Source organism: Schistocerca gregaria, chromosome 1 (assembly GCF_023897955.1).
Source record: "Schistocerca gregaria isolate iqSchGreg1 chromosome 1, iqSchGreg1.2, whole genome shotgun sequence".
Classification (NCBI taxonomy): domain Eukaryota; kingdom Metazoa; phylum Arthropoda; class Insecta; order Orthoptera; family Acrididae; genus Schistocerca; species Schistocerca gregaria.
In genome coordinates, this window is record NC_064920.1 from 910455157 (window position 1) to 910471340 (window position 16184).

Sequence of the window (16184 nt, forward strand, 5' to 3'; positions counted from 1 at the left end):
ACACTTAAAAAATGATTGTTAAAAATGTTTTCTACTTCTGACCTCTTGTTAACAAACTTTTCATTGTGTTTATATTAAAAACAAAGATTCCAAGACTTACCAAGCGGGAAAGCGCCGGCAGACAGGCACAATGAACAAACCACACAAACACACACACAGAATTACTGCTTTCGCAACCGATGGTTGCTTCTTCAGGAAGGAGAGGGAGAGACGAAAGGATGTGGGTTTTAAGGAAGAGGGTAAGGAGTCATTCCAATCCCGGGAGCGGAAAGACTTCCCTTAGGGGGAAAAAAAGGACAGGTGTACACTTGCACACGAACACACACATCCATTCGCACATACACAGACACAAGCAGACATATTTAAAGCAATTCTGTGTGTGTGTTTGTGTGTTTTGTTCATTGTGCCTGTCTGCCGGCACTTTCCCGCTTGGTAAGTCTTGGAATCTTTGTTTTTAATATATTTTTCCTATGTGGAAGTTTCTTTCTATTTTATTTTTCATTGTGTTTGATAGAAATACAGCCTTCCTCTGCTCTCAGTTGCCCTGTTCCCCTTTTCACAATATTCCAAATTGTTTTATTATCTGTTGTGTCCCCTTGTAATTTTACAATTGTTTCAAGGGAATTTCCATGTTTGCACAAGTAAGCTTTTATTTACGAAGTTCCCTCTTTTTCATAAAATAACATTTTATAATAAATTACTGAGCCATTACCTAAAATCCTGAGATTGTGAGTAATTACTTATAACATGAAACAATGGCCAGTCCAGGGTAGAATAATGCCACTATTATGGAAAGGATAGATGGATACTCACCAAATAGTAGAGCTGTTAAGTCGCAGATGGGCACAGCATAAAGACTGCTAAACAAGTGAACTAAAGTAGACATAGACAAAACACACACACACAGACACACACACACACGACCACTGTCTCTGGCTGCTGAGGCCTCGAGATCTCGGAATGCTGGTCCGAGCTACTGGTTATAGTGGTCATGTGTGCGCGAGGTGTACTTGCTTGTTTGCTTGTGTGTGTGTGTGTGTGTGTGTGTGTGTGTGTGTGTGTGTGTGTGTGTGTGTGTGTTTCCTTTTCTGAAGAAGGCTGTGACTGAAAACCAATATGTAAGTGTCATTTCATTGTGCCTGTGTGCAGCACAACGTGTCATCTTTATGGTGAGTAGTTATGTATCCTGCTCTTATATTACAGATTCAGTTACACACATCTCTGGCAGTCTCCTTTTTGTTTTTTACATCAATAAAAAGTTTAAGCACAGTAAAAATAATAGACAGATGTGTGGTTCTGTTGTGGTGAAATGAAAATAAATGATCACTAAATTTTAATATGTATGTATTATGAAATTTGGAAAACACTCCCATGAAGAGGAACTACTAAACTCATAAACAGAAGGTTCTAAAGGTTGCTAAGATCTTATTTGGAAAGAAAAATGAAGCATAAATGAGCCATATATCACACTTATTATTCCCAAGTGGCAGTATGGAAAGCAGGGTTTTTTGTACAATATTCATATGTTGGAACACTGTTGGAAACATCATCATGTGTTTTCCATCTCTTTCTTATGTTTGAATACCATAAGTAAAAGAAATACAATAAGAATAGTATAAAATAATGAATTTTTATTTAATTCATAGATTGTCTGGAATGTAATGGAAACTGCAATAAAGATACAGTCAAAATGCATTGCCCCAAGTTGCAATATGTAAGTAGTCCTAATACCTTAAGGAAATGTGTGTGTCTTGTATTATTTAATCAGGGCCTGGTTTTTTAGTCTCACCAAAGTTAACAATCGTACAAGTGTTAGAATTGTCCACAAGATAACATTATCTAATCATCGGTGAAGTGTCATGATGTCATATTACTTTAGCTTCACAGCTGCATTTGATCACCTCCAAAAGCAGCTGGAGTTCAGGCAGCAAGTACATATAACAGTAAAACTCACAGCACCTGAAGAAGTCAGCTGGGTCGGTCATCAAAATAATGTGCTTAAAATGGGAACACCAACTCTACAGAACACCCAGACATATGTTATTAAACTATGACCTTTGTTGATCAAGTGTATAACCACTCAATTGTTTATTATTGTTATTAGGTCACAGCTGCATAATTACTGTTGTCTCCAATGACTCTATACATTGGTGCAGTTGGTAAAACACTGGACACACACTCAAAGGGATATTTATTATTTGTTTGGAATATTTGTATTTTACATAGTTTCTCTAAATAATAGGAGGTTGTGTCATGGTGCTTAAACAGAATCAAAAATCATTATCTTCTGTATCCTTGGTCAATCTGAGTCTTTCAACAAAAGCCAGGCATTTCTCCAGGTGCAATGATGGTCATGATGAACTTCATTCTTGGATATGACTGAATGTGCAGTTCAGAGCTTTTCTCATGTTTTAAATGCTGCAAAGTGCTTGATGGTAACCCTATAACTGTGTGTAATTTCAACAAAGCACATCAAAGTACCTGTGTGTCATCTTCAGGTAATGTTGTTAACTGTTATTGGGTGATCTAAGGGAATAATTTGTCAACTTACAGGTCTTTCTTATATTATGATTGTGAAATGGCACTTCACCCCTGTGTGTGATTGCTGCGAAGAAGCATGCTTCTAAGAAATAGTCACATAGCATTGAGGCTGGCAGCATCTTCAACATAACAAAACATGTCATCAAGATGCAAATGAATTAATGGAACGTTTGTAAAAAATTAATTTAACCTATTCACAAAATTTCCATTTCACTGTCTACAACATGTTTTGCAGTCACATGAAGAAAGGGTTTGCTATGGGGTATTTCTTGTGAGCATTCTGAAATTATCTTTAATTAATCATAAGTAATTCCAAAGGTCTATCAGAGAAAAATGTGTCTCATATTCATTGGGGGAGGGGTGAAGCACACTCTCATGTCAAAGATGACTAGTACTCCCTCGCCTAATGACACTGTTGTGTTTGTGTGTTCAGGCATGGGCCACTCACTAAACCATACTTGTTGTAGCATAGACTGTGAAGTCACTGGGTGTACTATCATTGGGACACTGAGAACATCCTTTACTCATTACTACATCTTATTGTTTCACCATCCTTCCAGTCAGTGCTGTTAACATCTTCATGACAATGAGTATGTTGACTAAATAAAAAGATACACTGCAGCTTTTTGGTAGTAACATCTTCTTTTTCAGTTATTGTCAATTTCTATATTTGTTCCCATAAAAATCTTCTGCATTGTACACCATGTCATATTGAAAATGATGACTCAATGTTTCAGCCACTATGAATACTCTATCTGATCAGAAGTATCTAGATACCTCTATGTAATGTGGAATTGACCGCTAGATGTAACAAAAAGCAGTTGCACCAGTATAAAAGGAGGTGAGGAATGTTGCATTGTCGGTAGAGAAATGGTAACAGCAGAATGGGCCTGTCAGAAATGTCAGAAGAGCTCTTTGAAATTGAACGCAGACTACTCATTAGATGTCACCTGAGTGTCCATCAGGGAGATTTCAACTACTGTAAAGCTTCCAAGACTGTCTGACTTGTCATGTAATCATGAAGTGGAAAAATGAAAGAACAACCACAGCTCAACCAAGAACAGGAAGATATCATGTATTGATTAATAGGGACCGTTGAGCATTGTGGAAAATGCTTGTAAAAAACCACATGAAATGAGTAGAAGGAACCACTTGTGAGCTCCAAAATGTTAACAGCAGTCCAGCCAGCACAGTGAAAGGATATATGGGGTTAAAAAAATGAGGTACAATGTTCGAACAGCTCCTCATAAGCTACACATTTCTATAGCCAACACTAAGTGATACTTAAGGTGGTGCAAAGAACAGCATTGTGTACTGCATATAGTGGAGGAATATATCAAAGATGATGGATGATTGTATCAGTGTGAAAATACACCATGTCATAAAGTAGCTTATGCAGGGCAATGGTTTGTGGACAATAACATTCCTGAAATGGACGAGTCGAACCAAAGTCCTAACCGAACCTGATAGAACACCTTTTAGATAAGTTAGAACATTGACTTCACTCTAGACCCCAGCATCCAATATTACTACCATCTCTGAGTTCGGCTCCTGAAGAAGAATGGGCTGCCATTCCTCCACAGGTATTCAAATACCTCTTCGAAAGTGTCCACAGCAGAGTTCAAGCTTTCATAAAAATGAAGAATGGACACACCCTTTTTTACTGTTTACTAACGGACATCTGAATTTTTTAGATCAGATGATGTGCTCTGATGAAGAAAACTTGTGGTAGTACCCAAAATATTGGTTCATTGTTTTATGATTTGGTGCTGTCTACTACACAGAAGTTTTTAATGGAAATTGTTATAAGATTACTCTTGGTTGGATATCCAAAACTTTTGTTAAAATTTTTTGTGATGAATAAATCCACTCCATTTGTGTAAGATTTCATCCAAATAAAGAATTAGTTAAGTAAAACTGTGGTGGATTTATTCATCATAAAAAATGTTACAAGATTATTTACTCAAGCTAACAATGGAATTTTGATTGAGACAACAGACTATACTTTATTTTCAACAACGGTTTGAGTTTATGCGGACGTTGGTATCCTCAACTAGCAACCTTGTACATAAAAAGATTGGTAATGTACCTGCTAGAACTTTATCAAAATAAGTGTTTAGTGAAGTGAATATTTAATTACCATAAGGATCCCCACCACCTCTGCCCCCCCCCCTCCCATATCTCTCTCTCTCTCTCTCTCTCTCTCTCTCTCTCTCTCTCTCTCTCTCTCTCTCTCTCTGTCTGTGTGTGTGTGTGTGTGTGTGTGTGTGTGTGTGTGTGTGTGTGTGTGTTTTCTATTTGGTAGTTTTTGAGTATTATTATGATTAAGTTTAACTAGAAAATACAGTGTTTTATAGAAAATCACAATTGCAGATGGTGACTATGTGAGACCTATAGGTGATTTACCAAGTTTTGAGAATGAGTGGCTGGAAGTTGAAGTGAAGCATCCAGCAGGCTGGCACCAAGAACAGTTAACATCTCCAACAAGTGAGCCTTCTTCCTCAACAACACCGAAGTTCCTTTTAGATGAACTTGATAAATGTTGTCATTATCATGGGGATAACAACAACGCTTGGTCAGGTAATAAACTCAATATTTGAATAAATCATGCCTGTGCCCTCGCGGAATTAATTTTTGTTATTTAAATCATTCTATATGTTAAACAAACTTGGTGTTCAGTAAACATTCATTTATACATTTTTCACTTATACGTTCTTCTCACTTATAAGGGTTTTTTTTTTTTTTGTGTGTGTGTGTGTGTGTGTGTGTGTGTGTGTGTGTGTGTGTGTGTGTGTGTGTGTGTGTCCCGGTGAAATATCCACAGTGTGCACAAGTTATAATGCAGTGTTTCACAGTGGATTGCCAATAGTTGGACTGGTAAGGCCGATATTAGACTATAATAAGATTTGATAGTGTAATAAGGAACTTTGTTAAAGTTAGGCAATGGTCAAATTTTCTTTGATCAAATGTAGCACCTTGCCTTAGATTTGATCAAAGGAAGCGTTCGTCTTATGTTTACTGCATGGAGAAATCAACCGCTTGGAGTGCTAGCATCACTGCAGCTATCTGCCACACAATGTTTATCAATATGACTCCCAGATTTACATGGTGCGTTGCATATATAATAAAATTGATAGAAATATTCGAGGCAGATGAAGCACTGTGTAGCTTACGACATCCCCAATATGGTTCATTTCTTTTCCTTGGCCATAAAGGGTCTTCTTTTTGTTTTGATTTGTATGTCTTTGTTTTTACTGGTAATCTCTTAGATTCACTCTTTGTAGATGTTCTGTGCACATTCAGTTTTTTATACAATTTTGGTCCAGACTTTGTTTCCTAGTCTAAGGTTCAACATAGAGTTATATACTCTATTGCAAAGGTATTAAAGTAGGCCCCCATCCAACATAAAGTAATAATTTGGGACTCCCTTTAAGTTCAGAGCAATGTTAAACATGTACTCATTTGCGGTTCCTACTACACATCACGTCAACAAAAGCAAAACGAGGATAATGGAATGTAGTCGTGTTAACTCGGGTGATGCTGAGGAATTAGATTAGGAAATGAGACACTTAAAGTAGTAAAGGAGTTTTGCTATTTGGGGAGCAAAATAACTGATGATGGTCGAAGTAGAGAGGATATAAAATGTAGACTGGCAATGGCAAGGAAAGCGTTTCTGAAGAAGAGAAATTTGTTAACATCGAGTATAGATTTAAGTGTGAGGAAGTCATTTCTGAAAGTATTTGTATGGAGTGTAGCCATGTATGGAAGTGAAACATGGATGATAAATAGTTTAGACAAGAAGAGAATAGAAGCTTTTGAAATGTGGTGCTACAGAAGAATGCTGAAGATTAGATGGGTAGATCACATAACTAATGAGGAAGTATTGAATAGGATTCGGGAGAACAGAATTTTGTGGTACAACTTGACCAGAAGAAGGGACCGGTTGGTAGGACATGTTCTGAGGCATCAAGGGATCACCAATTTAGCATTGGAGGACAGGGTGGAGGGTAAAAATCGTAGAGGGAGACCAAGAGGTGAATACACTAAGCAGATTCAGAAGGATGTAGGTTTCAGTAGGTACTGGGAGATGAAGAAGCTTGCACAGGATAGAGTAGCACGGAGAGCTGCATCAAACCAGTCTTAGGACTGAAGACCACAAAAACATCAAAAACAACAACTACACATCATCTGAATGTCTAGATTCAAGGATTGAAAATTCCTGTTTTAGATATTTAGCAAGTACCTGTTTGAATTGTAAAGCTGTGTTAAAGGTAATTGTTTGTCATAAAAACTGCTTTCGTGTTGCAAAATTTATAGGTTACTCGTTTTTTTTAAGAGTCATAAACCTATTGAGTAAATATTAATTTATAAAAAGAAGTTAAACTACAGCTATTTAACATGGTTTAAGAAACTGCAACTTCTTTCAAAGCAGTGGCTGTCTTGGTAAGTTACTAGGTTACATTTATCAAACAATGGAAAACCCACGATGCAACGTTACAATAGTGGAGATGCTGAGTCACAGATAGGCACAACAAAAAGACTGTCACAAATATAGCTTTTGGCCAGTAAGGCCTTTGTCAAAATTAGACGGCAAATACGTGCATACACACTCATGCAAACGCAAGTCACACACACATGACTGCAGTCTTAGATAACTGAAGTCACACTGCAAGCAGCAGCGCCAATGCATGACAGGAGATGCTTCTGAGTGGGGGTAAGAAGGAGGCTGGGGCAGGGAGGGGCTGCGATGATAGGGGAAGTGTGACAGACAGTGATGTGCTGCTGGGGAGTGCGCAGGGATGGGGTAGACAGAGTGTAGGCCAACTATGTGCAATAGGGAGGTTAGACGGAGGGCAGCAGAGATGTGTTCGGGGGAGGAGGGAGAGGTGGTATAGCTGAAAAGGAGAGAAGTAAAATCACTGGCAGCAATGGAGGAATGAGGGCTGTGTAGTGCTGGAATGGGAGCAGCGAGTCATTGTCCTCTCCCATCCAGCCCCTCCTCTCTGCTCCCATTCCAGCACTACACAGCCCTCATCCCTCCATTGCACCCAGTCTTTTTACTTCTCTCCTTTTTCGCTATCCCCCCCCCCCCCTCCCCTCCTCCTTCGCCCACCTCTCTGCTACCCTTCGTCTTACCTCCCAACTGCACATAGCTACGCTATCCTCTTTCCACCTCCTCCCTGCGCATTTGAACAACACATCACTGTGTGCCTTCCCCCCTACTATCCCTCCCCACCCCAACCTCCTGCTTAACCCCACCCAGTCACCACGTCCCTTATGCACTAGTGCTGCTGCCTGCATTGTGGCTGCAATTCCCTGAGACTGCAGTCATGCATGTGTGTGTGTGTGTGTGTGTGTGTGTGTGTGTGTGTGTGTGTGTGTGTGCCCGCGTGCGTGCGGGTGAGTGATCTAATTTTGATGAAGGCCTTACTGTCCAAAAACTATATTTGTGACAGTCTTTTTGTTGTGCCTGTCTGTGACTCAGCTTATCTGCTGTATGGCAGGCTGCATTTATCTAACATAAGCGCAAATTGTATTAAGAAGTGTAGTCAGACTATTGTTAATATAGTGTATAGATTAGGTTTCAAGGAATGTTTATCATTTGTTAATATATGCCTTGACGTGTTCCACCTCACTAAAGGTTCTCACTCATGACGGAATCTATGGGACATGGTGATGGATGGATGAAGGATAAATGAGTGGATGAACTATGAAAAAAATGAGTCAGAGAGCAATTAAAAAAAATAGCTTACCTGTTGGAGCTCCACAATTTTCACGATTTTGACTATGAAAAGGGATGTTACTGCGTTAATCTTCAACACAAAATTTGTGCTTTTTAGAAACTTTCACCCACAGGATCCTTGCTCAGAGCTAATTGCTCCCTAATTTCATCATAACTTCATATAAAAAAAGGTATATTTTTGATAATGTCTAAAAGGCAGTGATGTTCATATAACACTATCTACAAAAAGCTAGTGAAAAATGAAATTTGACAGCAGTGAGAGTTCTTGTGGGAATTGAACCATATATCAAAAGACTAGGCTAATGGTAAATGGAGTCAGTGTATTTGACACAATGGACAAAAAAATTCATGAGATAGAAATTGAAACAGCATGTGAGATTGTTTAGACAAGACTCACTCTCAGGGGCAGTCATAAAATTGTAAATGGTTCCTTCTGTTGACCATCAGACACACCTCTCAGTGTAACCAAAAAGTTGACAGAAATCTCAGTTTGTTAATAGTTTAGTTCCCCAATCATACTGTAGTAATCCCATTTAATTACAGATTTGTTAGGGGTGTGTGTGACAAGACACATTACTGAATGCCTTCTCTGAAAATCTACCTTGAACATATGATTTTGGACCCCACAGCTGATAGAAATATAGTAGATCTTTTCTCGACAAATAGACACCTGACCTCTTGGAGGTGTCTGCATCATAACTAGTATCGGTGACAATGAGGTCATTGTAGGAACAATGGTTATCAAAGCACAAAGGTAAAAAAAAAAGATTTGTATGTTCAGTAAACTCGAGAAGAAGCAGTAGTGCCATATCTCAATGAGGAACTTGAAATTTTCGGCTCAGGACAGGAGCATGTAGAGGAACTGGGGCTCGACTTTAAAACAATAGTTTGTAGTGTAACTGTAAACTGGGGATACAAGAAATGTTGTTGCAGAAAAAAAATAAACTGAAAGTTTTGCAATGTTGATGGTAGCTGTAAATAAAGTTTTTAAATTTGGTGGCTGTAACTCAGTATCTTTAGAATGATAATGAATGTCATTAATGTATCTTGCTCTGGAGTCTCTGGAGGCTTCAATACAGATGCAGTTTCTTCGAAGTTTGTTAAGTGGAAAATCCGTTCAGTGAACCACATGGCTCTCAATATATGTGTAAAGACAGTTGTTGTTTCTGGGTTATTTATTATGTCACAGAGTCCTTGTCAAAATCTCTCATCATACTGCTTGCCCCAGCTCTCTCTCTTACTCTCTTTTTTACTTTTTCGAAATAATCACTTTGTTTACATCATCAATAAGATTTTATTTTATGAGTTTTAGGACTTACTAAGTAAATAGGTGTTGTTATTATTAGCAATTACATAGTAAGCTGTCAGTATGTTAATCAGAGTTGTCACTGGTTTCAAACATTGTCTGTTTCATTACTTGATTGATTGTAGCTGAATATAAGTAAATGAATTGATTGTACATATTTGTAGCGATGGTTAGACATAATCTTGACGAGTACTTTGACATGATGTTATTAAAAATTAAATTTCGATGTTCATAAAGTGAAATTTTCTACGAGTCCTGTCTATTGCTATAACTGTTAATCAAGAAACCTGAATTAGCTTTATGTTATGTCATGTGAAAGATAAACTAAATCAGTTAATTAGTCCTTGGAATCATATGAAGAATGAGCTCTTATGTTTAAATAACTCCCCTCCCCAGAAATATATGTGTATATAACCAGACCAGTTCAGAATATCTTCTAACTTTAATTTTAGGCAGGCAAGCACGATTCATATCCCTATTTATTTTCACTTTAAACAGAACGTACATTAATACTTTTACGAATCCCTCTATACAAGTCGTCAGTTTACAGTATTTCATCTCTCACAATCGTCAGTCTCTTCTTGTTGCTAAAGGCAAATCCAGTCAGCTATTAATATTTACTCGATCTAGGTTCTTTTACATTAAAATACGTATTCTCTTTGTACACAGAGCATAACAGTACTGTTTTTTTTAATTATGACAGAGGGTGTCAGGTAAAACAGCATCTCTTTTTCTCCAGTATGTATGAAGTCATCAGTAGAATGTTTTTCAACTTGACTTATCCCAGTATGCATAAGTAAACATGAATTAAACAGACATTCCCTCACTTTTTATTAGCACATGAAAAGTCCAACATCATTTTTATGTACAGTGTAAGTAATACAGTTGAGTACGGTTCATACTAGATATGCCAGTACACATTTCAATATACAGGGTGTAGATTTTAAGTTGACAAACCAGAATAACTTGAAAAATAAGCTTCACATGAAAAAATGTGTAGAATCCAAAGCTGATTATTTTCAAGGGGGACATCTGCTGGTGCTAAAGTTAGCCCGCCATGCCACCCCCCTGGGGGAGGACGGGAGGCAACTTTAAAATTTCAAATGGGAACCCTTCATTTTTTTATTGCAGAATCAGATTATACATAAAAAAACTACATAGATTTTGTCTTAAACATTTGTTTTGATTCTTGGTAGTTGGTGCTGTAATTCAAGAAAATCCATGTTCTCATTTTTGCAAGGAAAATGGTCAACTTCATACCAAGGCATGTGTAAATACTACCATGTTATGCATCTAGTTGTAAAATTATCTCACCACAGCAGTGGCACGTAAAGTGCCCTCCACCACACACATCCCCCAGGGGCTCAGCATTCACTTGCTGAGTACGGGCTGTGCGACCCCGGGGTCCTGAGCTGGGGACTGGTCTGCGCCGCCAGTGTCCTGTCACCGTAACCCCCGGACGTGCTTCAGCGACCACCGTACGGTGCGGCGGTGAAATGTTGTGTGCTGTGGGGAATGGTAATCTTGGCTTGACCGCCTGGATTGCAAGGAAGGCCAACCTCTATAAAAACCCCTCAATCTTTCGGTGTGCTCCGCACCTAGAAGATGCATGGCTGTTGGGGTGGAACAGTCGCAAGCGGGCAACCTCTGGGGCACCTGCCGCACCCCAGTTGTATAAGGCTTACTCAGGCATGCGGGGCTCTGTCTGAGCGGACTTTTAGTTCCCTAGCTGCTCGTGGGACCGCAATGGACCCTTCGACCTCTACATTTCCCCCTACCAGTGGCTTGGGTGGGCCACTGGTAGGAAAACACACCCTATCGAAAAAGCGGCTACGCGCTGCGAGTCCTCCAGCGCCTGGTGTTGCTAGAGATTTAACAGAATGTAGTAACGGAGCACATGCTGATAATCAGAATGTGTTTTTGATTATTAAAAGGAAGGAGGGTAGCTTTGAGAGGGTTTCTCCCTTTTACATCCACAAGGGTCTTGAGGGAATTGCAGGAACACTGAAATCTGTAAAGCGACTGCGCAATGGGACTCTGTTAGTTGAGACTTCTAGTTCCCGTCAAGTCGCTCCCTTCGGAAAGCAACCTGTCTAGGATAGTACGCTGTCGCGACTGAGCTCCACTCCACTTTGAATTATAGTAAGGGTGTTGTGACGTGTAGGGACTTGGTGGACATCCCCATAGACGAGTTAAAATCTGAGTGGGCTGACAAAGGAATTGTTGAGGTGCAGCATATTATGAAACGAGTCGATGGGGACCTCGTCAAATCTGACTCGTTTATTCTCACGTTCAGTTGCCCGAGACTCCCAGAGCATGTTAAAGCGGGGTTCTTACGTTTGCCAGTACAGCCATATTTCCCCAACCCAATGCACTGTTTTAAATGTCAGCGCTTTGGGCATACTACGTTGGGGTGCAATGGGATAGCCACTTGTGGTAAATGTGGTCAGCCTGCCCATGACGGAGCCGATTGTTCATCGCCTGTGAAGTGCGTGAATTGCTCTGGGAGTCACCCTGTCTGGAGCCAGATCTGCCCCATCTATCTCGAAGAACGGAAGGTACAGGAGATTAAAACATCTAAGCGCATCCCCTATGGTGAGGCCAAGAAGCTCTTTAAGGCCATGCAACCTCCTGTGTTTTCAACATCTTTCGCTTCCGCTCTCAAAAAACCGGTACAACTGGCCACTGTTGCTACGCAAACGGAGGTTGCTAGTGTTAGCACTACTACCTGCGCTTGCCAGTGCACTTGTGCTGCTGCGGTTGTTTTGCAATCTGCGGCTCTCCCCGCTACATCGGACAAGGTCGTGGTTGCTGACATTGGGGTACTTCCTGCCTCTCCCCATATTGAGCGTTCTGCCCAGGTGAGAAAACCTCCAACTGTTGACCAGGCTCTGCATTCCAAGCCCCCCCAAGACAAAGCCTCAGAAGGTGAAGGTTCTGCCACCTGAAGAGACTAGTCAGCGGCGGTCCGATGACGAGGCCATCGTACTGTCTGACATCTCCCGTGGGTCGTCATCGGAGCTTATGGACATTGATGTCAACCGGGGGCGATCTTCTCTCCCTAGGAATAAATCTCCGGCCAGTACGGTCTCTCCTCCAAAGCACAGAGGCAGTGTGAAAGTTCAGCTACCCTGATCACTGGCTCCCATATTACAGTGGAACCTGAATGGGTTCAGGAGGCATGTGGCCGAATTACAACTCCTAATACGAGAATGCCCCTAGTGCTTATGTCTCCAAGAGACACATTTTCGGGCCACTGATGCTCCTTCTTTACGGGGCTATACCGTATATCGAAAAGATGATCTGACGGGGGAAAGGGCAAAGGGTGGTGTTGCGGTTTTTGTCCGTGACATTCACCCCTCATCTGAGCTCCCTCTCGTCACCGACTTGCAAGCAGTTGCAGTTGACATTCTTGTGGGTCGGAGGCTCACAGTCTGTTCAGTTTATTTAACGCCTCTGGATGCAATAGACTCTGAGGCTCTTATGGACCTTATTAGCCAACTCCCCCCGCCCATTTCTTCTTCTGGGGGACTTCAACGCTCATAATGTCTTATGGGGTTCTCCGACTACTTGCCCCAGGGGTCGCATTCTGGAAAGCCTGATGATGTCTGAAGAACTGTGCATCCTCAACTCTGGTTCTCCCACTTATTTCTGTACTGCTTCCGGGTCGTCATCAGCTATTGACCTTTCCTTATGCTCTCCAGCACTTGCGGATTCTGTTCTGTGGGAGGCTGCAGCTGACCTCCATTCTAGTGACCACTTCCCCCTTTGGATTCGCCTCCTGGATGAGGCTGTGGCATTACCAGTGCCGCCCTGGTGGCACCTCTGCAGAGCTGACTGGACACTTTTCAGCCAACTGGCTGTTTTGGAACACCGTGCCAGCGTCCACAAATGGGTAGACCAAGTTACAGCCGTGATCTCCCATGCTGCTGAATTGTCAATCCCACGGTCATCCGGTCATCCCAAGAGGCGTCCTGTCCCTTGGTGGACCACTGAGTGCCGCTCAGCCATCCGCGCCCAACATGCAGCTCTGCGCCGCATCAAGTGCCGTCCCTCAGCTGACAATCTTGCGGCCTTTCGGGTGGCAAGGGCCAGAGCACGGCGAGTGATTAAAGAGAGCAAACGACGGTCATGGCAATCGTTCTTGAACTCCATCTCTCGATCCACTAGTTCTACGAAAGTATGGGAAGCCATCAGGAGGATTTCCGGGAAACTCAGCCAGCTACCTGTCACGGCATTGCTGCATCAGGGGTGTCTCCTCACGGCGCCGAGAGACATTGCCCAGACACTGGCCATGCATTTTGCGGACTCTACCGCCACTATTAACTGTGATCCAGATTTCTGCCACTACCGCACTGCCATCGAAAGGGGTCACTTGGACTTCCGGTCTCTAAATTCTGAACCCTATAACTGCCCCTTCACAATGTGGGAACTGGATTCTGCGCTGTCTGTGGCTCATGATACTGCGCCTGGTCATGATCAAATCCGGTACAGCATGCTGCGGCACTTGTTGCTGCCATCCAAGGAAGTTCTCCTGAACTGTTTCAATATGATATGGTTATCCGGCACATACCCTGCCTCATGGAGGAGGCGATTTTGATTCCTGTCCTCAAACAAGGGAAGGACCGAACGCATCCCAGTAGTTATCGGAGTATTGCTTTGACGAGCTGTGTTGGGAAGACGTTGGAACGCATGGTCAACCGGCGCCTGGTTTGGCTGCTCGAGACCAGGCAGCTCCTTAGCCCCTCTCAGTGTGGCTTTCGGAGATGTCGTTCCACTATAGACAACTTGACCCTGCTTGAGGCCGCCATCCAGCAGGCCTTCCTACGTAACCAGCATTGTCTAGGGGTCTTCTTTGACATTAATAAGGCGTATGACACTACTTGGCGCCGCCTTATCCTCAATCAACTCCATGAGTGGGACTTTCGTGGCCGTCTTCCCATCTTTATTCGACTCCATGAGTGGGGCTTTCGTGGCCGTCTCCCCATCTTCATTCGGTCCTTTCTTTCTCACCGCCTCTTTCGGTATCGGTTTGGTAATGTGCTATCTGATTTGTACGTGCAGGAGAATGGTGTTCCTCAGGGCAGCGTTTTAAGTGTCACCCTCTTTGCCGTCGCTATTAACAGCATCACGTCCACTATCCGGAGTCCTGCCCAATGCTCCTTGTTTGTGGACGATTTTGCTGTTTTCTGTTCTTCCTCCAGTCTTGTCACTGCTAGTTGGCAGTTGCAGCTTACGATAAAGCGCTTAGAGGCATGGACTGCAAAGACAGGTTTTAACTTTTCTGCAGACAAATCTGTGTGTGTTCATTTTAATCGTTCTCGGCGTCTTTTTACCTCCCCTGAATTGCGTCTGAGGGACACTGTTCTTCCTTTTGATTCCAAGTTGTCGTGGTTGCCTCACCTTAAAGGCCTCAAGGTGCGGGCCCTGAAGGCACTGAATATTGTGAAGTAGCCATCGGTCCTGGGGAGCGGATCGAGCGCATCTGCTGCAGTTTTATAGAGCTTTCGTCCGATCGTGTCTTGACTATGCTTGCACCGTGTATGGGTCAGCAAGGCCTTCGTATCTAAAGATCCTTGACGCAGTACACCATCAGGGTATCAGGCTGGCCACTGGTGCCTTCCGTACCAGTCCCATCCCCAGCCTGTGTGCTGAGGCAGGGGAACCGCCACTCGCCATCCGGCGGAAACTCCTCATGGTGTGACGGGTGTGTCATTTCCTTGCCTGTCCTACCTCCCCTGCGTACCCTCCCGTTGCCCGACCGCCTATGGAACGTCTCTTTTCCAGTCGTCCCAGGGCAACGAGACCATTTGGGATTCGTGCCAAGCATTTGCTTGAGTCCCTTGGTGTGGAGCGTGTGGCAAGGTTTTACTCGCCTGCCTCCCTGGTTGCTCCAGAGGCCGAGCATCCTTCTAAACTTGTCGGAGAACCGGAGGAACTGCACTCCGGCGTTTGCTTTTACCTCCTTATTTTACGATATTTTAAAACAGCGTCCGGACCATGTACCTGTATTCACAGGTGGCTCTAAACAGGGGGACTCTGTTGGTTGTGCTGTTGTTTTCCCTGATCGAGTCGTCAAGTTACGGCTTCCTGCAGCGTTTACCATCCTCGATGCCGAATTGTTTGCAATCTTGCGGGCATTGGAGCAGATGAGATGTGTTCCCAGTCTTAAGTTCCTCGTCTGTTCTGACTCCCTGAGTGCCCTTCAGACCATGCAACACTCTTACCCAGTGGATACGGTCATCCAGAACATCCATGATGCCCTACTCCACCTGCAACGGCAGGGAAGGAGGTTTCTTTCTGCTGGGTGCCGGGGCACGTGGGTATTAGGGGAAACGAACTGGTGGATGTGGCTGCCAAAGATGCATGTTCCCTCCCTCACGTTGTATAATGTGCCGTCCCCCTCCATGCTGTAACCTCCCTTTTGCGTTTTCGTGTTCTGCATCAATAGGAAGAGGAGTGGCTGGCAGTTTCTGACAATAAGCTGTGTCTGGTAAAGGCCACTACGCGACCATGGCGTATGTCCTACCAGTCATACAGGCGGGATGAGGTTCTCCTCACTCGCCTCCGCATCGGGTACAGTCCCTTAACGCA

General features: G+C 42.7%; 1 protein-coding gene across 10 annotated transcripts in view; it reads left to right on the forward strand.

The window, feature by feature from the left end:
* LOC126275021 (GATOR complex protein Iml1) overlaps positions 1-16184 on the forward strand; it is a 520849-nt gene that overhangs the window by 387500 nt on the left and 117165 nt on the right. For all 10 annotated transcript variants that reach the window (XM_049977169.1, XM_049977163.1, XM_049977164.1 and 7 more), the window contains one exon: positions 4915-5121. In XM_049977169.1, the coding sequence (XP_049833126.1) occupies positions 4915-5121 (207 nt within the window). The remainder of the gene's footprint in view (positions 1-4914; positions 5122-16184) is intronic.